Raw genomic sequence first — 21,816 nt, forward strand, 5'->3', positions numbered from 1 at the left:
TTCAGTGCGCTATTTTTGTCACACTGAAATTTCTAACACTGAATTATTTTTTTCCCCATTTAACAAAAATTGTGTAAAAATCTTCAATCAAATTCAAATGACAGAAATGACGATTTAACTAAGTTTAAATTCAAATGGAACTGATTTCTTCAGTGATATTGTGCCATCTGAGTTTTAATTTAAGACAATGACTTTTTTACACTGACAAATTTTAAGGTACATATTTTGATGGTGAAATTTCAGTAAAATAAAAATCAGTGTTGAAAATTCTAACTGAAATTTAGATAGCACAGATAAATAAACTGTACTTATATACGTAAGCAACTTTGCACTTAGTCCAAGGTCGGAACATTCTTTTTAAACTTACTTTTATTTTTTATTGGCCTTGCAGACAAGATATATGCATTGTTCACAAGCCGTTTTTGTGCATGAAGCAGCTGTCAGCTGATGCTTGTCCAGGTGACCTGCTTTGTGTTCCTAGATTTGATTTCAAATGTGACAAGGCCAGAAAGGTAGAGTGTGTGGAGCCAGCCAGCACAATAAGGGTCAAGGTGAGAATTTATCAAATGTTTAGGTCAGGGAGTCCATAGTCCAGTTCTGCACTTTTTTATTGGCCATCTGTATATTCATAAAATTAATCCTGACCCACATTACAAGATTAGATAAAGTTAAAATAGTGAAATATATAGCAAACTTTTATATATATATATATATATATATATATATATATATATATATATATATATATATATATATATATATATATATATATATATATATATATATCTAAAATGAATGTTACATCCCACTGTTTTTATGTTTTTCTTTCTTTTTCTTTTTAATGAATTTGAATTTAATATGATAAACGACAATTCAGAGAATGAATGAATGAATAAATGTAACTACTTAAAAAAAAACAATAGGTAACACTATGCTGAGATTTGGTCATTTTTTCTGTAAGTGCTTAGAATGTTGACTTTTATTATGTTTCATAAACACAAGGTGAAGTGTCCCCATTCTGCCTGCCCTTGAAAGAGAGTTTGGACATCCCTGGTTTAGGTGTTACATTACTAGTATTTCTCAAGGGAACGAATTGTACCATACAGTAAATCATGGTGACAGCCGTGCATTTGGCTTGATTGAGTTCATAGCGGCCATCTACATTTAAATAGGTCATAAATCTAGTTCAAGTCAAATTTAGCATGGCATAGTAAGTTTTAATCACATTAAACATAACAACAAGGAAACCACTCTCTCGGTGAGCATTAGAAAATAGCCACAAGACCCCCCTCCCCCCATTTATGTATTATTATTATTATTAATATTAAAACATTTCTACCTTAACTGGTTATCTGCTTTCACACGTTTGAACTAGTGAATGAATTCTGACCCTTCATTTGTTTTCCATTCGCGTGGCACCTGAAAGTCAAACGTGGCTGCTGTGTCCTGTTTATTTGTTACAAGCTAATTTTTGGAATGTCATAGGAAAGCATAAAAGGACAGCCTGTTTGCTTGGTCAGGGTGCTGTTTCTATTCACACACCTGTCCTTTCACCAGGGTATTCCTGCTGCTTTTGCCTGTGTCGTTACCAAGACAGCACAAAAACAACATGAAGCTGCCCTCATTTCTCCTGACAGGAAGTAGCAGCAGTAAAGGGGGGGATGAAAGCCCAGCTGTAGCTGATTATTGAAAGCTCCGAAGCAACGTCAGCCTTTGGACTACGTTTCTTTTCCTGAAGTCAGGCCGTCTGTATAAAATATATATAACATCCCATAAACGTGGACTGTAACCCATTTTCCAGCTGGATGGCCTCGTGATATAAAACGTCATTTTAGAATAGACTTGAGGCCTCATATTTTTATTTGGCCCACTGAAGCAAAGAAAGAGTGTCATTTGTATGCGACTGTGCGTGTTTTGGCATAAGATATGTACTAAAATGCAAGTTTTAAAGAGATATTACAAGCATTTCTGTGCACCAATTACCTTTTTAAAGGGGGAGGTAGAGACTTTGCAGTGTTTAAACAGCGAGCAAGATTTGAATATAGCCTCAATTCACAAATGTAAGGCTGTATGTCTAAGACCAGAGAACAAACAAACCCATCTATTTTTCAAATCCGTTTCATTCAAATACAAGCGCTAAAACTTCTAAGATTTGGTCTTGGGGGAGCAAGCAGGTAATTACACATTTTATCAAACGTCATCTTGTGTCACCTCCCAGAAAATGTATACGGGTGTGGTGTGTGTGTATATATAATCTACACTTGCTCGAATGGCAGCACAACTTGCAACTGTTGCTTACGAGGCTCCACGTTGCAGCCTGGTGAAAAGCTACGCGTTGCTTATGTAATCCTGCTTGTTTCTCTCCAGTTTAACATCAGTCAAGTGGGTTGACCAGTAGTAACTTCTTGCACTTTAAAATAATAAACAGAACAATGAAAGGAGGCCAGCCAAATTTTTGCCTGTAAGTTTATTTTTTATATTTTGTAGAACAGGAGAACTGATGATTACAAAAAAAGTCCACGTGTTCTACATGCTACACCTTAACCTAATTCAGCATGCTTGCCTGAAAAAAGTACATGGAAAAAAAAAAGAAAAGAAAACAAAAAGACGTACAATTAAAACGACGTACAATATACTCACCGTTTACTTTAAATGTACCTTTCTCTTACCGCCATGCACGCAACGTTTTATACATCACATTTAGATTTAAAAATAAAAATAAAAATAAAAATTAAGACTTTTAGGTGCTGCTTTAAACCATAACTGTTTTTTCCACTACGAACAGACCGCACCTATAAATAAAAAAATATCCATTTGGACAATATTGGTGGAAAAATGGAAAGCCTCAACACAGATGAATTTGCATCCTACCATAAAAACAAAAAGAAACACTTGGACGCCCAAATAGTGCTGAAATGAAAATGGTCTGCCCAACTCCTCGCTCTTCAATAATCACATTGAAATGACACAAATTTTCGATAAAATAAATATCGCACATCTGCTAGAAATAAATAATGATCACTGAAAAACACCTCACTATGTTAAACGCTAACGTGAGACAGATTTCAACTATGAGACCACTTCATTTCATGGTATGAGGATGGTCGTGGTGTGTAAAGCACTAGTGCGGCTTCGAGTGTCTCTCGCGGCTGTTACCTTGAGGTAGATAACACATTACATTAACGCCTACGATAATGGTTGCTGCTGGCATCATGTGTCACATTTACAGTATGAAAGGGCTGTAAAGGAAGCTTTCGTTTATGTCGTCATCAAAATTCAACAAAAAACCCCCCCCAAAAAAACAACAACATCCGTCACATCTCCTCTCGTCAATACCTTAACAGCCAAATCAGAAATCTCACAAAACCTCACCTGCCGTCCCGCCGCCTATTTTCCGTTCGTCTACAGTACGTAAGTGTGCGAGTGACAAGCCAGTTCAGCAATGAGGACGTAGACATAAACCCATGAAGGTCTGGGTGTCAAGGCTCAGAGTGACCAAAACTCCTTACATGGAAGAAACCAACAATCTCCACTCTTAAAAAAAACTTTTAAAACAACATAAAAAACAAAACAAAAAGGTATGAAATGATTCAAGTAGAACAACAAAAACAGGACAAACTAAACCGGCTGCTTTTTCTAGTTAAGATGTTTGAAGATGCTGCTGTAGGTTTTGTGGGCGATCTGCGGGGAGCATTTGACAGCGCAGGGGGTGAGCGACGCCTGGATGGATTTCAGAGGCAGCTCGTCCGGGCCCAGAGAGTCCAGCTGTACGTTGAGCACGATCTCGGCGCCCCGGCTGAGGAAACCATCGCCCGACTCTCTCTCCCTGACCTCTGGGGTCTCCGTCTCCGGGGCGTCGGCCGACTCGGTGACGCCCTCCTCTGTCCGGCCGAACAGGTGGTCCAGGTAGCTGGTGTACGTGCTCTCCTTCTGGAAGTGACCGTCCCAGCACGCCTCGTCGATCAAGCAGCCGTTCTCGGCCACGCGCTCCCCTGAGCCGAAGCCCTCCCAGGGGTGGGCGGCAGGCCAGGGGCCGTCGCCGCCCACCACCGCCAAGCCGCCGCCCCCGCCCAGCTGCGCCAGGTTGACCAGGCACTTCTCCTCCTTCTCCTGACTGATGGACTTGGACATGGAGCCCGATCGAGGGGCCTCCAGCTGCGAGACCGAAGAGTTGAGCTCGTTGAGGAGGCCCACCTCGCTGAGGAGGCCCGCCTCCTGACAGGCGTCGGGCTGCAGGCTCAGTTTGATGGTGCTGGCGATGAAGGAGTCAAAGTCGAAGCCTTGCTGACCGGGCGTTGGCGTCTGGTGCTTCTCCTGCTCGCGGTCCTTCTCCGTCGCGCTCTGGGTCTTCTCGGCCTCCCGCATGGCCATTTGGGCCTTCACCAGCCCGTTCTTCTCACACTTGCTCTTGGCCTTGCGGTCGGCCTTCTCCTTGCTCTGCTGCTCTTTCCAGTTGGAGAGGTCGATGATGAGCTTGGGCTCGTAGTAGTGGTTGACTTCGCTGTCCCGCCAGATGAGGTTGTCCAGGTAGGAGGGGGACACGGCCTTGTAATTGCACGTGTGGCTACACTGCAGGTCACAGTATTTGTTCTCGTGGTGCTCGTCCGGCCACGACCGCTCCGACGAGAACGGAGTGGAATAATCAAAGGAAGGCTCGTCCAGGAGCTTTTCCCGATCTCCGTCGGCGTACTTCCGAGGGTCCACCTGCGACACAATTCAGAAAAGCAAGTACTTAACCTCCGTGTTGTCCTTTGGACAATAGTGGGACACTGACTTTAATTTATTCCTTGACTTAGACGGAGGAAAAAAAAAAAAAAAAAAAAAATCATTCTATGACACTGATACGTTAGTATAAACGCAGACGACAACATTGTTAGCTTAATGCTAATTATGTGCTACAAAATGCAGTTGAATGTTAAAATGACAGTCACAAACTCTTACACTAAAGTCTTATTTGGATGAAACTTGGCCCCCGTTTTAGAAAATCGGAATTCTATCAGAATAAAAAAAATAAATAATAATAATAATAATACTATTTAGTTTTGTATTGATTTTGACAAATAAAAATAGTACTTTAATGTACAACAACAACATATACCATGAGAATATAAATAAACTACTTTAATGAAGTATAATTATTGCCATCATATAACTTCCATCAGGTACTAAACTACAGCTACAATTGCTGCAAACCAAATTCCCCTCTTCATTTGAATGGCAGCGTATCCGAAGCTCACTTGGAAGACATTTTGTCTCGAAAAAACAAAAACAGCAACTAAGCAATGTTTATAATTGACAAACTTGGTTAATTGCGGCACAAGGAAGTCAAGGTGCAACTGATCTTAACGCACAATTTCATGATGGCACCAATAAGCGAATGTTTGAAAGTGGGTTAATATACAAACTCGCGCACCTGAACCACTTCCTCATCCGTGACGTCAGAGAGGGCCCTCGGGTCCACTTGGACTTCTTCTGGGTCATGAATGCTGTGCAGGTGCCAATCAGCCTCTGACAACTGGCTCTCGTGATACCTGATAATGGCCAGGGCACAAACACTCATAAATAACAAGAACTGGTTCACAGGCAAGGTACCTGTTGATACTTAACTTTATAACCAATCAACACTCAGCTAGTTGGAGGGAAATCACACACACCTGTCCCACGTGTGGCTGTGGCTCTGGTCCATGAGCAGGATATCGTCGACTTCATCTTCAATGTGGAAAGGGTGCAGCGAGATGGGCTCGTCCAGGGGGAAGGAGTAGTCAGCCATGTAAGGGTGGGCCAGCGCCTCTTCCGCAGTTAAACGATCCATGGGGTTAAAAGTCAAGATCTTTTCGAGGAAATCCAGGGCTGCACATGAAAAAAAAAAGACAAGATATGACACATTTGAGAGATGCAAACTTGGCATCAAATACATTGTCTTTTCTCTTCTTCTGTGATGTTTTTCAAAGTGAGAAGTTTAGCAACCGATTCCCACCTTTCCTAGGTGTGCGAAACACATGCCCTGCGATAAACGGGGGTTAATACCTTGAGGACTGATGTCAGGCAGAAGTTTGGTCAGCGGTGTCTGAGGTTTGGACATGTCATTGCGGATGAAGACGGGTATGACGCTGTGGAGCTCCTGGCGGTCTTCCTCTCGCAGTACTGGGATGGACTCCAGGATCAGCTGCATCTGCTCCAGTTCGTGGGCCCCTGAGCGAGCGAGCAGGCCGACGTTATTATGGAACATTCAACACTTGGCTGAATTTGTTCTAAGAGGAGAGGTTTGCTTTCTTGCCCTGGGCTGTTTCAACAGACGACACAGTCGCTCGGCAAATACGGCATGACAAACTGCCAACATTTACCCGCAAAGAGTGTTTTCCCGGTGAGCATCTCTGCAAAGATGCAGCCGGCGGCCCACATGTCGATGGCTTTGGTGTAGTTGTTTGGCGAGAGCAGCAGGCGGGGAGACCTGTACCACTTGGTGACGAGACCTTCCGATAGGTGACCCTGCAGCAGAGAGAGAGAAAACGCGGATACTGTGAATGAAGTAGCACACCCAGAGAAAGGAATTACAACAAAAGACTTCAAGGTGACAAAAAGGTCGGCCTGTGTATCCCGAAAGCGTGCGCTTCGTGCACATGACACAGAAACAGGACAAAGAGCGCAAAGGGAAGAAACCGGTTGAAAAGGGAGGAGATCGGACACGTGCAGGCCCTGTCAGCACTCGGCGAGCAGGATAATCCCTCACTGTCACACTCGCACCAATCGAGGACAGTGAACAGAACACAAAAGCAAGTTGGCCTCCGAGGGAAAACGACACCCTCACTGGCGTCATGCTTTGCTAGTTTTTGCGGTGAGGCCAACGTGCTCAGCTCGCCACTGAACGAGGCTCCTGTTTCTGCCCTAATTTAGCGGCAAATGCTCCAGCTTGCTCACAACACACATTTCTTCTTATTTACTAAGGGTGTCACGATTTCGATTTTTTATCGAAATCGATCGAAATTACGTCACGATTTCGAGCATCGAAATAGAAGAGAGGACACTCGATTCGATGCCCCCATCCCGCCCCCCCCCCGCCGGCGTGCCGCAAGCCTTCCGCAAGGATAGACCTATTTTCTATTTTTGCCGGACGCCGCAGCGGTAGGCCTCCGGCAAATGGCAAGCTAGCACAAAACACATCGAGCGGGACAGGAAGACAGAGGCAGTTTCAAAATAAATTTCCGGTTACCTTTCAGAAAAAAACACTCGCCAGCTCCTATTTCGCAAGCTTATCAGCAGAACGTGACGTGGGCGTCGCCGGGCCATGTGCTCATTCACGGTTTAGACACCAGCGAACATGGACGCGGAGAGGTTTAATAAATTGGAGGTGGAAAACCACAAAATAATATATGACACGGCACATCCTTTTTATAAAGACTGTAATGTATTGTGAGTTTGATGTTCGCGATTGCTTGTTGTGCCCGTCTCGCTTGCCGTACTGAGCGGCAGCCGGACGCGGAAGACAGAAATAAAGAGTGGCGCTCGCCTTGAGCACGCACTGACCCGACTCTCGTTATTAATATACTTTACAAGGACAACCAAAAAAAAGATGCTGCATGGAATCTCATAGCAGAAGAAGCACAGACTTTCTGTATGTTTGTCGTTGTGAAATGCCACATGATCGCGCGCGCACGGTCCCGCGAGATACGTTGGGAAGTGGGCGGCGACGGAGCTGCCGGACCGCAGCTGTGCGGAGCCGTGTGGATTGACAAAAAAATTGACCCGTCCGGAGCACGCAGTCAAGACGCACCGCACCGCAACCGCACCGCAACCGCAGTCAATGAAAACCCGGGGTTAGCTGACTTCTCCTGCAGTCATGATGGCAAGCGCGGACAGACACAGCAATGGTGCTTCAAGCCGCTCCCGCTTCTCTCATCACCAGTTTGGAAACATTTTGCGTTCCCGGTGAGTTATGTCGACAACGTTCACGTTGTCGATAAAAAGACCACAGTTTGCAAGATATGCTATGTGCGCGTACTGTACTCGGCCACGGGAAACACGACAAACATGACGGGACATTTACGCAGGCATCACAAAGATTTAGATTTATCAAATTCAACTAGAAGTGGGAAAACAACGGTCCAACCAACTATTTCATCCTCATTTACAGTGAAACTTCCACACACTTCAGCTCGCGCGAAAGCTATAACTAACGCCATAGGTCTATTTATAGCAGCAGACCTGCACCCTTATTCGGCGGTGGAAAACGCTGGATTCAAACATTTAATTAGTGTACTTGAACCACGCTACAGTATGCCCAGCAACTGTAAATGTTGGGATATAGTTTGTTCAGGCTGTATTTGTTCCATGACTTTGGATACAATATATTTTTTGTTGTTGTTGCACATTATTTTAAGAGGAACGCACAGCACACTGTTGTAACCAAAAACAGTCAATAGATGGCAGGCACCCACTGTGACTTTTTGTTTTTGTTTTTTTATTTTTTATTTTACACTTCAGTAAGAACAAGACGGTTAACTTTATATTGTAAATAAATTCTTTGAATTTGATCATTCCTGCCTAATGTCAATTATCATATATTACATAAATTTACACAAAAATAATATGGAAATTGCATCACCTATATGTAGCCGATCTTTTGAAATAAGATTTACTGTACAATGAATAGAACCAATGATCATAGCCTACAGAAGCATATGCCTCTGTGTTATAAAGTGGGGGAGCGGAGAAAAAAAAAAAAAAAAAAAAAAAAAATCGAAAAAAAAATCGAATCGTGACCCCAAAATCGAAATTTAAATCGAATCGTGGAGTTGGCGAATCGTGACACCCCTATTATTTACACAATATAAAATACTGTGTAAGGCATACAACTTGATTGAAAAAAGTATATTTTTAATTGGCTGTTACATTAGCAACATTGCGACCCTGTTAACCAGCAAAACTAGCAGCCGAGGTAACTTATAAGATTTTGTTGCCGCGCCCTCACACGGCGTTCAGTCGAGTTTGGCTGCAATCCTTGATGTGCTTTAGCTCAAAAATAAAGACATTGTTTTGGCAAAATATGCTGACAACTATGTTGGTGAATGGAGCTTTATTTAGTCAGGCCATAGCCTTGTCTTAAAAAAAAAAAAGAAAAAAAAAGTGCTTTGCAAAACATTTTGGATGGTTGTTTTTCACTCTTTGGTCACTATGTCTTGCAGACATAACAAAATAGTCAAATGAAAATTATATCACAATTTATTCAGAAGAGTCTTCTTTTGCGTTCATTTACTTTTACTTGACATCCAAATGCAAACTGTTCGTCAACATTTGTTTAGCTTCGCTCCCGGTACTATTTTATTTGATCGTCTTTCACCAACCCAATTCCCTAATTTGCCATGGTTGTTATACCAGTAGCAAAAATGACATTTTGATGGCTAAATTGGACAAAATGACTTTGCATTAGGGAGTGACAGTGCCACCTGATGCTTTGGCATGCATTAGAGAGCCTCCAAATGCATTTATTTACACATCACTAGATTATTTTAGATGAGGGCAATTCTATTTTCAATGGACTAAAAAGAAGTAGATACAACCATCTTAAGGCATTAAATCCATTAGAGGAACATGTCAAGTAAGTCCACTCAACCCACAAGACAAATTAAATTGAAACCATTTACCACAAAGACAGACAGACTATTAAAGAAAGTAGAACATCTCGGGGCAGAGTGAGACAAAAGATGCATGTGTACTGGGAGGGAGATCATCCTAATACCAAGACATTGTCATCCTGGCATTAGCTTCAGTCAGAGGTGACCAAACTTAACATTTTTCAATTCTAACTTGAAATCTCGCACATTTGACCCCAATTTAAAAAAAACAAAAAAACAAAAAAAACAAAAGATTACTGCTACAGTTTCATTGGCCATGTGACCATGATTTATCAGATAAACTTTGGGAAGTTCATTACTCTAAACTGCTTATTAACACATACAGCCTTGGGAACTTTGGGGGAAAGTCTTAAAAAAAAAAAAAAAAAATTAACTTTCTTGAGGGGATCATGTGAGGTTTGGTTCCGACATGCTGATTGTTGGCTGAAAAAATGGGTCAAGTGTGGTTTGAGGTTTTGGGTTGTACATTGAGCTGGATTCCTATTTTCAATCCCTGTGATCCTTTCAAGTCCAAAACTTCGGGTTTGCCCATACTAGATTTTTTGTGTATAGTAAAGCTAAATTGTCTGAACGCTAACACCACAAATAAGAACGTACAATCTAGTTGAGTGGACCTAAAAGGTGGATGTGAACAGTTTGAGTCAGATGGTTGCACGTGAATTCCAGTCATTCTCGGCGTTGAGCCACCCCGGGGGCTGAATAGAAGGTTCACACACACACGTAGCTTGCTTTCTCACAACAAAAGAAGAGATCTAACGCTTCACGCCAAACGCAAGCAGGATTAATTCAAACTTGTTCTGAAGGGAATCTGAGGTTATTACTTTATCAAGTCCAGTGAACACAAAGTAAATGTTGAGAATTTTTAACAGCACTTGAGGACCAAGAGAGCCGATGTTTAAGTGACCCTTTGTTGATTGACTCGTGTTTTGGTTCACTCCAAAAAGAGTGAGACAAAATGGTTGTGAAAGCAAACTTGCAAAGTGTTCAAGTTCAAGTGGCCAGCTGATACTAACACACACCCTTGTGCCTGCAGGACAGCTTAGTGCAGTGTAGTCTGAGGGGGTGATGGGTTCATTTTCAAGCAAGCCTCATTCGGTCGGAAACACGACGCGTACTATCAAATGGCCGCCATGTAAAGGAGAGAGGGTAGCAGCAGTATCGCCATTCTCCCCGACTCCCAGCAGTTGACCACTGTATTGTTATCACAGGGGCAACAGGCAAAAAACAGTAACAACGCTGTTCGGAAAAGAGAGCAGCCAGTTCAAAGTCAACCGGACGACTCTGACAACAGCATTTATGACCTTGACAAAAAGTCAGCAGACAAATTGCCCAACTCAAGACGACCGACCCCAGCCAGGCAGCTTTTCAATTTTTAATAGCAACACATGCTTGGCATCAGGAAAAGCGCGTCTAGCGAGGCCAAATGCCCACGTGGAGCAATGCCAGAAGAATGCAGCAGGATTATAACAACAATTGTGGGAGAAACGCATTTCTTCCCAGCCAGTGTTAGCAATCGTTTCCGTTTACTTCAGCGGAAGGACGAGTACAGTCCCTCCCCACAGCGTGACTCATGTGAGAACACTTTAGTCAGAGATGAAAATTTACCACACACGTGGCAGTTGGCACAAAAACAACGAGCAGTTAAAGCAAACATGTTTGTGTGAGTCGATGACTTGGCGTGATTATAAAAAAAGGAAAGGAAAAAGAAAAAGAAGGCGACAGCAGCCAGGAGTCCTTCTAGCCGTGCGATGAATGAAACAGCTCGAGCCAGAAGGGCCGAGTCACGTGGGCTCTTCAGACAGTCAGACCAATGACTAATCTGTGTCACGTGTGATTGAGACTGCTCCAAACGGTGAGAGTGAGTGAACCTCCCAACCTACATTTCAACATCACACCACCATATGGGTTTAAGGGTGACAACACACACACAATGCCAATAAAAAGCCTTCCACCTGGCTATCATACACATCCCTTTTCATACAAAAGATAAGCAACCTGTTGTACAGCTCTAGACGAGAGAAATTTTTTTGAGAGTTTTGATTTATAAACGTAAACAGCATATCAAGAAAACAATGATACCTATGGAGATTTATTTTGTTGTAACTTGGGCAGCCAAACTACAAGCATAATAATATATTGTGATAGGTCATGTGACAGTCAATTAAAATCTTGATGACTAGTAGCATAAGACCATTAAAAAAAAAAAAAAAAAACAAGGCAGGGATTTTATTCCTAAAAAGTATATTAATTATATGTAAGCTTCACAAATGTGTTAAAAAAAATCAAGGATGAAATGCAAACATGTACTAAAATGTTAAACGCAACAGAACTGTATTTAAAAACTGCATTTAACAAATGTGAAGCCATTTTAACATAATGAACACTGTGCGTAATTATTTTAAAAATAAAAAGCAAAAATAAAAAGTTACATTAAAAATTACCACGTTTAATAAAACTGTACCTACAAGACAAGACAGCAAGCAGGATTAGTCTTTGAAGGGTTCAGTTTTCTGTTGGTCTTGTTTTTCTCCGGAGCTGTACATCATTAGCCAAAACCCCTAACAGCCTAAGTTATTTTGGACCATTTAAAAACAAAACAAGAAGAAAACAAAATAATTCAGCCATTAAGAAGATTAGATTGCTGTTTACCAAGCGCTGGCTGAAAGATAATCTACACAGACAAAGAAGCAACCACATTGGTATTTGTTAATGCTATTGTGACAGTTTCAAATGACTTTGACAATTCTGCTATTAGCCAAACTCTATCTATATCTATCTATCTATCTATAAAATTTGTATTTTTCCAAAAGCTTCACTTCTCCTGAGAAGGGAAACTGAGGCGATACCCCATGCGGAACCGCATCCCGTCTTTTGTTGACTTCCTGCTATGAAACTGCGTCACCCCTGGGATGACCACATTACTGTGCGATAACAAACACGACACGCCAATGGGAAGCACTTAGCCTTTTGGTCCCACCGACGAAACGATCCTTGCCTACCTTGTGAGAGTAGTGGGGGTCCATGATGCGGGCCAGGCCAAAATCCCCAATCTTCAGCACCAGGTCCTCAGTGTTGACAAACAGGTTGGCGGGCTTGAGGTCGCGGTGGAGGACATTGGCGGAGTGGATGTACTTGAGTCCTCTGAGGAGCTGGTACATGAAGAGCCTGGCGTGGCCCTCGGACAGAAGGCCGCGCTCCAGCAGCTGACACAGGTCCGTCTCCATGTACTCCTGCACTATGTACACTGAGTTGACCTCGGTCAGGGACACCACATCCTCCGTTAGCCTGCGACCATTGGGGCCCAACGTTTCAAAAACCTACCAAGAAAAAAAAATATGGAAGAGGGTGGTCATCGATGACATCATGTCTGCAACAAGTCCAGTCAGTCGTACCTTGACGATGTTGTCATGGTCCAGCCGCCTTATAATCTTAATTTCTCGCAGGGCATGCTTGACACTCTGGGGATCAGTCAGGATAATCTTCTTCACGGCCACACGCTTGTCGCAGTCGGTGTCAACCGCTGAGAAAACCAGGCCGTTCCCCCCGTAGCCGAGAGGCTTCAAGTCCATGTAGCGAGAGCCCAGGTCGAAGCCGTGGATGTTCATCAGTGACTCAAACTTCTCAGCCATGATGACTACTACTTAATGTTGCGTCACTAGCTTGCGTTAAATTAACCCCTCCCTTGCCAAAACTGCTTCAGATGCTGAGCTAACGCCTCCCGTAATGTAGTCAACAACCTCCCGGCTGACTCCCTGTCGTCCTCCACCTCCTCCCCTGTGCAGCCGTCACCGTCAGACTAAGGTGTAGTTAAAGTTTTTCATCTTGAGTGAGGGCAATTTTAAAACTCCAACACCACGCTGGTGGGTGGCTCTACGTAACACAGCAGCTCTTCCGCTGAAAGAAAGATATGGAATGAATGTTGAGGCCAATTAAAATTCAGTTAGGCTGTAAAAGCACATAGTTGCATCCTCACAGTGGTATACATTCAGTGTATAACTGGTCCTGAGCAGCTTCATGGGAAATGTGCCAATTCACACTTTTTTTTTGCTTAAGATTTTGTTTTTGTTTTGTTTTTTACTTTCTGGATAATTTTCCTATGACGTGACCTGATCAAAATAATATCGTAGAGAGCCTGGCCTTTATTTTGTGCATTACTTGTGAGCCTCAGTGATCAGGTGGCTCAAGCTCGCCACAGTCACAATCGAAACTATCCTCCATTTTACTTGGCTATAACCTGAAAGACAAGAAGAAACACAAAAGAAAAACGTAAACCACAACTTTCATAATAATTTATATTTATCATTTGGTTATGTTCACACAAGGACTATGGTGACAAAAATACTCTAGTCTGCACTTATGTAAAAGTACAAATACTGCAAAGTACGCGTAGTACACAGATGCTTTCAAATAGAGGAGAAAGTAATAGAAAAAATATTCAGATACAGACGCCTGAATAACTTACTTAAATCGTGTACCGGACAATATTTGTACTCATCCAAAAACAGTAAATATCCAATAATTACTTATTACATCTGAATTAAAATTATAAAACACTTTGAGAATAAGTTTACGGCAAATAAACCCGTACCTCAGTAAACATGTTTTATCATATAGCATTTGTACTTCAATACTTTATGTCATCATTTATAGCAGCTAACCGCACCCGCCCGCTTTGGCTCGTCGCCTCTTGGTATCGGTTGAACTGTTTAACATCCACTAGCAACCCTCTCATGAAAAAAATAATCATGGACCTGTGGCTATAAAGGACAATATTTCGTTTTTACACCCTACGTTGACATATACATTGACTGTGTAAATGAGACCAATTGGCGGAAAAACGAAATGTGAACATTAGCTGGCTTGATCGCAGACTAGCTAATGTGTACAAATACACGTCGATTTATGGATATAAAAAGACCCCCACGGGCCTGAGACACATTATGGATATGAAAGAAACATTAAGAGGCGTGTGAAGACGACGAGTTTAATGTAATTTTAACGGAAAAGCCCACCGCACAGACAAAGGGGCCGTTGTTGGCGAGGCGACTGACTACGTGGTACAAGCTCTACCACTAGCACAAAGCCGACGTCGTAAGAGACCCTCAAGACGACCATTCGAGAGAAACTGCTACATTCTGAATGGACGCGGAATACTCACAGTTCGTATTCGTCGCATTGGAATCGAGATGGATGGAATTAATCAGACCCGGCGGAGGTTAGCGTGCGCTCCGCTCCCGGAGCTGTGCCGACCAAATGCAATCGCCATTTAGCACAGCACAGACACCAACCGCGGCGTGACGTCAGAAGGATACTTTCACCGACTGTGGGATATTTCATTATTACTCCGCTTCGCCTTTGTACACGGAGATTGTTTTAAACTACTATCTGCAAAATGACGTGATTAAGCAGTTCATATAAAACTTAATCATTTAGCCTTGTAGCATAATTGCCTGTAATTTGAACTTTTTGTAACAATATAAATTGATATTCCCGTGCGTGCGTGTGTGTGCGTGCGTTTATGTGTTTTTGTTTGTTTACGTTTCCACATTTTAAAAAATGATTTAAAATAAATTATGTTTTAATCGTGTTTTAATGTCTCTGTAGACTGGAACAACTGAAGCGTAACATCGAAGCGCTCATTTACCACTTGGTAGATTATAGGATTTTTGAGCAGCTTTGAACGCAACACGACAGATGGGCTTTGTGGCCACGTGACAACGCCTGATTCAAAATCCAATGGGAGATTTCCATCCATTTCCATCCATTTTCCTTGACCGCTTATTCCTCACAAGGGTCGCGGGGACTGCTGGCACCTATCTCAGCTGGCTCTGGGCAGTAGGCGGGGGACACCCTGGACTGGTTGCCAACCAATCGCAGGGCACACAGAGACGAACAACCATCCACACTCACACGCACACCCAGGGACAATTCGGAGCGCCCAATTAACCTGCCATGCATGTCTTTGGAATGTGGGCACGGGGAGAACATGCAAACTCCACCCAGGAAGGCCGGGGCCTGGACTCGAACCGGAGGCCTCAGAACTGGGAGGCGGACGTGCTAACCACTCGACTACCATGCCGCCTGGGAGATTTCCGTTCTAGTACAATAATAATTCTAGCTTGAAAAAAAATCACGAATGAATTTAAAATACTGTTCAAAACATAACATAACGACTTGCCTTCTACCAGTATAACTATACCGTATTCAACCACATATATTCAACTACAGTCCCCACACATTTAATGTGATCTTTTCGGAAGGCAAGAGAAGATACTGGTGGCTACTGTATTTGCCATTTAAACTTATTTTTCTCATATTTTGGTAGCAACAAATACAGTGGTGATAAAAAAAAAAAGAAATCTTAAAAGGCAGTCTTGTAAGAGATATCGAGTCTAAGGGGCAGTCATTTGGGAACTTAGCAAGGCAACAGTTTTATTTTCACCTCAACACAAAATCTTCAGTGATGAAGTCCTGAAAACCCATCCTGAGAATTATTAGCTAGCAAATGAATCATGCGACACTTTTACTAGAAGAAGAATAAGAACAGTATATCATCACTTATTAATAAGTTTTTGTGACATTTAGAGGCCCCTGGACATCGGTGATTGTTATTGTTACAAAATCATGTCGCACTGCTGTTCCAAATGATTGGGGTCCCCCAAAAATATGTTTTGCTTTCACCCCCCCCCCCCCCCCCCCCTCCCACACACACACACACACACGCACAAACACTCACTGCAGTTGGCGGATTTACAAAATCCATCCGGCAGCATGCACAACGCGCAAGCTCTTTCTCTTCAATCACCATCCAATCCAAAGGTTAGATCCACCGGGAGCAAAATTGACGAAAGCCAGCCTTGCGTTTGCTCTAATCATCTCTCCTCAATCCATTCACGCCGCAGCGCTCGCGTCTTGCGCGGACGCTGTGAATGGACGGGCGCGGGGCGGGACGGATGGGAGCGCACATCACAGCCGCAGCATCATCAGCATCCGCAAGGCACACCATGTGAGCGAGCATGTGCTCCACAATGCAGATGCCTCAGCCTCTGCCTCGCACAGGCTGTGATGCGCTGGCTCGGGCATGCCAACTGGATGTGAAAGATCTTATTGGTCCGTTTTAGAACAATGTGAAATACTGCATGCATGTACAAGTGAAGGCATCCGCAGTTGATGTCAAGCTACTAGTGCTCTTTTTTACTCACTAAAGTAAGATAATTCGGTGCATATACAAATAGGGTACAAAAGCATAAACAATGGTCTTAGTATCATTTTCTTCCCACTACTAGTGCCACTTTTGGCCTACTAGTACTCAGTTAAACTATATAAACTAACTAGGCCAGGGGTGGCAAACTGCGGTCCTCGAGGGCCGGAGTCCTGCAGGTTTTATAGCTTTCCCTACTCGAAGTGCAGCTGATTCCAATTAACAGGCTCGTTATCAGGCTTCTGCAGAGCTTGCTGATGAGCTGAATATGAATCAGCTGTGTTGAAGAAGAGAAATATCCAAAACCTGCAGGACTGCGGCCCTCGAGGACCGGATCTCGCCACCCCTGAAATAGGTTAAACTAGTATGCAGGTATCACACAATTTTGGCATCCTGGACCTTACTAGTAGCACCAAAATGTCCCTTAGTGGCAACGTGAAACTGTCCTACTCGTAGGGCTGGGTAATTCCGCCAACCTCACGATACGATACAGGGGTCACGATACGATACGTATTGCGATACATATGTATCCCAATGCATGATCTTCAAGGCGATACGTATCCCGATATTTTACATTAATTTACTTGCATTTTATAATAACAGTCACATGTATACCTAAAGCATATGTTTATTATGCTGGATGACAAAAATGTTTTTGTTAGTAGCTCTTCTGTTTTACCACCAAATGGCATGCCTGGTCTAAATGTGTACGCACTGCAGAGCGGGAGCAGTTTTCACAGGCACACCGGGAAAATTTATTAATAGGCATGAGCCGATATGAGCAAAAACATCAAAGTATTAAAATTACAGCTTTAAAATGTGCTTATTTGAAATATTTGGGGAAATAAAAACAGCATTTTTTTCATGTAAAACATTTTATTTCGTTTTTTTAAACAAAATATAGGAAAATTGGTACATTGAGACACGTGCCATGTTAAGTTTATAAGTAAATAAATGTTGATATTCTTCCTCTGCTTTAATTTTTCTGAGCAAGACACAGTGTCCAATCACTGGTGAGCTATTTTTGCATTAATTGAAGGCAATTAACTTCAAAGACGCTGCTGGTTTTTATTTTTTAGGTACAATGCAAGCTGCAAAGGCAAACGTTAACTGCCTATTTTAAGTTAACGAGCCATATCGATTCTGACGCCTGCGTATCGATACGTTTACTTTAATGTGGCCCGCAACGATATATTGCCGTATCAATTTTTTTTTTTGCACACCCCTACCTACTAGTGTGAAAAATCCCATATAGATGGACTAGTATGATCCTCGTCCTCATTAGTATGACAATTCAGTGCACTAGTAGAATGACCATGGCACGCTAGGAGAATGACTGTCTTACTAGTATTTTTTTCCCCTGACTAACATTGATAACATTTCTGTTCACCAGTATGACAACTAAGGCATACTCGTAGGAGAGCTACATGTTACGAGTGAGACAACTGTGCACTATTTGATCACTACGTACTATTAGTACTGCTAATGGCATTATAGAACTAGATTAAGTGCAAATTCTGGAGAAATTGCGTGCGAATGCTGAAAGCTGAATGCCAATGAAGTAAATTGAAAGATAAATTATGTGAAAATTACAAAGTTTTAATTGAAGTTGAGTAGGAGAGCTGCATGTTACGAGTGAGACAACTGTGCACTATTTGATCACTACGTACTATTAGTACTGCTAATGGCATTATAGAACTAGATTAAGTGCAATTTCTGGAGAAATTGTGTGGGAATGCTGAAAGCTGAATGCCAATGAAGTAAATTGAAAGATAAATTATGTGAAAATTACAAAGTTTTAATTGAAGTCGAAAGATACATGAATAAAAAAAACTGAGCAGTATCACAGAGCTGGTAATGATGATCAGTTGTATGTATGGAAGTTGGCGTGGAAAGTGGGAATTAGAAAAAGTTCAATGTCTGTCCCATTAAAAATGAATGGGGAAAAGTTGATATTTAACGTCAAATTGTGCGAATACTGTAAGTATCAGACTATATAAACCCCGGAATGTGTGAATTTTTGAAGCAAGTTGAAATTTGAACGGTGTAAATCGTAAGTATTATGTGGGAGTAGTTCAGCATTCCCACAATTATACAATATAACATTCAGCAATGTATTAGTAGTACTATTTGCTTACTAGTGTACAGACTGCCTCACTAGCAACATGTAGTTTGCATAAAGCCTCTAAGGTTACGAGTAGTAACTAAGACACGGTCATCTTACTAGTGTGCTGATAAGCACACTAAAATGTGGACCTTCAGTCAGATATCAAGGACATGGAATAATTGTTCAGTGTTCCATAATGAAAAGCATGTACAGCACTAAGTTGTGTTTAATTGGGCTGCAGAGGTGATGTTGACGGTATACTTTAAGCTGGTGTTTAACCTCGTGATACCTTATGCGCACTTGTGTGTATGGTTATGTAACAGACGCATGCATGCTGGCATGCTTCACAAGGTTTAAGTGACAAGTAGAAGGAACGCAGCACAGGTCACATTGCAAGATTCCGTCTGTAATTAACACCTCTTACCCTGTACCTAGCTCTAGATCCACAATATCCGTCCGACCGTTCTGTCCCTGTATCTATCTATGTGATTGTGGAGGTGTACATAGTTTCATTTGCCAATTTGTGTCAGTGTGAATGTGAGCGTGAAAGCTTTTTTTTGTCTCTATACGTGACCTGTGATTGACTGATGGCCAGCACAGGGTGAAATCTCCCTTTTGTTGAGTCAGCCGGGATAGGCGCGAACGAAACACGGCATTGAACGGCATGAGCGGTATGGATGGTTGGATGGATGGATGGATGGTGTTGTATGTAGTGAGTCTCGCCTTGCCTCAATAAATAAAATTAACACATCCACATTTTTTGGTTTAGATTCAGATTTTGTTTTTAGCTAAACAGTCAGTCATATTTTTTCTTCATCTTGAGGTCAAACTAGGCCGACAGATAACTGAAACAAAAACTTCACACCCATTTCCATCACAATTAAACAGTTCTCTTTTTAAAGGCTCCAAAATGTCTGACATTTGGATAAGCGACACTATTAATTAAAAGTCCAATTTATAGGAAAGAGGTGGAGTTTTGCGAAAGAAACACTGAATTGAATGTAAAATTGTGCTTAATGTTGCTGTTTTTTTATTTTTTTTATTTTTTTATCAAGTATAGTACATTTGGTAACTATATTCAGTTGTATTTAAATTTTAAAGTACACTACATTTGCATTTAATCTCTTAAAAGGGCTTGCCTTAAAAATATTTATTTATGTAAAACTTTTTGATGTAATACGTTTTAATTATTTAAAACATTATTCAAATTATTTCTCCATATATTTAAGGATAGTGTTAAATGTTTATGTGGCTTAGTCTTTTTTTGTAATCCATCCATCCATCCATTTTCTTGACCGCTTATTCCTCACAAGGGTCGCGGGGGGTGCTGGCGCCTATCTCAGCTGGCTCTGGGCATTAGGTGGGGTACACCCTGGACTGGTTGCCAGCCAATCGCAGGGCACACGGAGACGAACAACCATCCACACTCACAAGCACAACTAGGGACAATTCGGCACACCCAATTAACCTGCCATGCATGTCTTTGGAATATGGGAGGAGACCGGAGTACCCGGAGAAGACCCACGCGGGCACGGGGAGAACATGCAAACTCCACACAGGAAGGCCGGAGCCTGGACTCGAACCCGAGTCCTCAGAACTGGGAGGCGGACGTGCTAACCACTAGACCACCATGCCGCCCTTTTTGTAATCCATTTATTTTTTATTTTATTTTTCTACATTTGCAAGTACAGTATTCTTTGTTTTTCAAGTACAGTAAAATTGTAAGTATAGGTCAGGGTTTGTTTAACTTTTAAGTCAAGTCATCTTTATTTTTCTACAGTATGATATAGCCTATGTTCATCCTTTATTGACAGTGGCATACATGGTCTTTTAAATACAAATATTTACACTCAAAGAGCATCTGACCCTCTCGCATTAGAACGAAACACATTTTCTTTAATAACTGCACAAATAAATACTAGACCAGACCAGATAAGATATTACCACTTACCGAGGTTGAAGCTCTCCCGATGTGACCGGCGCAATAACATGGTCTCCCTGTGCGTGGTCCACTTAAAGTAATGCATCCAACATTGGTCCTAGGCAGTTAGGCAGGTGCAGAGCTGTCAGTATATATCCAGTGAATGTCCGAAGGTACTGTCAGAGCGTTGGCGATGTGTTATCCCACTCCATGTGCCTCTGTTGGTGAGGTGGAGCTCAATGGAGACTTAATATAGGCTAGGCCAGAGAGGGGAGGAGACTGCTCTGTGTATGGCCTGGCCTGTCAGTGTGTCAGACCTACTACCATTTGTGTTCACTGCTGCACTTCCATTATGCTAGTGTTTCACAACCTCTATTGAGTCAAAGCGCATAGTTTACATGACAACAATCTGATGGCAGAACACCAATAAAAGTTATAAAAAGTATAAGTGGGTCATTACAGAATTGAAAGATAATTTAGGCACTGTCATTTATTTTTTTATATTGACATAATGTAAAAATATTAAAAATAGAAGAGGACTTACCTCACCTGATGATGTCATTTGATGAGTCAGGTAGTTCACTTTTTTTCTTCCTCGAGATGAGGTTTTAGTTGCAAGTGTGTTGAAAGATACAAGTTAAAAGGGAAGTCAAGTCAAAAATGATCTTTTAAAATATGTTCTTTGAGGCCCCATACGTCTATTCTGATTAATATTGCATTTGTGGAATATGAACTAAGGATCAAAATCCACAAGTTTTTATTCATCTGTCGGCCATTTTGCAACTTGCCGTCGACTGAAAATGACATCACGGTTGCTCAGGGATTTAGGTAACGAACAATCACGGTTCAGCTTGTGAATGTCACATGACCAATCTCAGAAAAACAGTTTTTTGTAAAGGGGAGCTAATGGGGGTGGAGGATATATATTAAAAAATAAATAAATAAATAAATGTGC

At 42.0% G+C, this 21,816-nt stretch overlaps 1 protein-coding gene across 3 annotated transcripts; it reads right to left on the bottom strand.

The window, feature by feature from the left end:
- Positions 1 to 2,448: 2,448 nt before the first annotated feature.
- mapk6 (mitogen-activated protein kinase 6) lies at positions 2,449 to 21,068 on the bottom strand. Of its 3 annotated transcripts, none has more exons than XM_077518627.1 (8): positions 20,892 to 21,068; positions 13,025 to 13,866; positions 12,632 to 12,949; positions 6,345 to 6,489; positions 6,028 to 6,192; positions 5,655 to 5,850; positions 5,414 to 5,531; positions 2,449 to 4,704 (listed from the first exon to the last, which is right to left on the bottom strand). In XM_077518627.1, the coding sequence occupies exons 2-8, from the start codon at positions 13,259 to 13,261 to the stop codon at positions 3,637 to 3,639; spliced, it is 2,247 nt and encodes a 748-aa protein (XP_077374753.1). In that variant the 5' UTR covers positions 13,262 to 13,866; positions 20,892 to 21,068; the 3' UTR covers positions 2,449 to 3,636. The 3 variants fall into 3 exon arrangements, with proteins under 3 accessions (XP_077374753.1, XP_077374752.1, XP_077374751.1); XM_077518626.1 differs by lacking the exon at positions 20,892 to 21,068 and adding an exon at positions 16,369 to 16,656; XM_077518625.1 differs by lacking the exon at positions 20,892 to 21,068 and adding an exon at positions 14,791 to 14,955.
- Positions 21,069 to 21,816: the final 748 nt, after the last annotated feature.

The sequence above is a fragment of the Festucalex cinctus genome, chromosome 4, assembly GCF_051991245.1.
Source record: "Festucalex cinctus isolate MCC-2025b chromosome 4, RoL_Fcin_1.0, whole genome shotgun sequence".
Lineage (NCBI taxonomy): Eukaryota > Metazoa > Chordata > Actinopteri > Syngnathiformes > Syngnathidae > Festucalex > Festucalex cinctus.

What these genes read in the sequence shown, in the direction of transcription:
- mapk6 (XM_077518627.1), bottom strand. Translation starts at nt 13,261, where the DNA reads ATGGCTGAGAAGTTTGAGTCACTGATGAACATCCACGGCTTCGACCTG. An exon ending in ACCCCCACTACTCTCACAAG is followed by an intron (nt 6,490 to 12,631) that starts GTAGGCAAGGAT and finishes TCTCTGCTGCAG; the next exon opens with GGTCACCTATCGGAAGGTCT. An exon ending in CACAGCCACACGTGGGACAG is followed by an intron (nt 5,532 to 5,654) that starts GTGTGTGTGATT and finishes GGCCATTATCAG; the next exon opens with GTATCACGAGAGCCAGTTGT.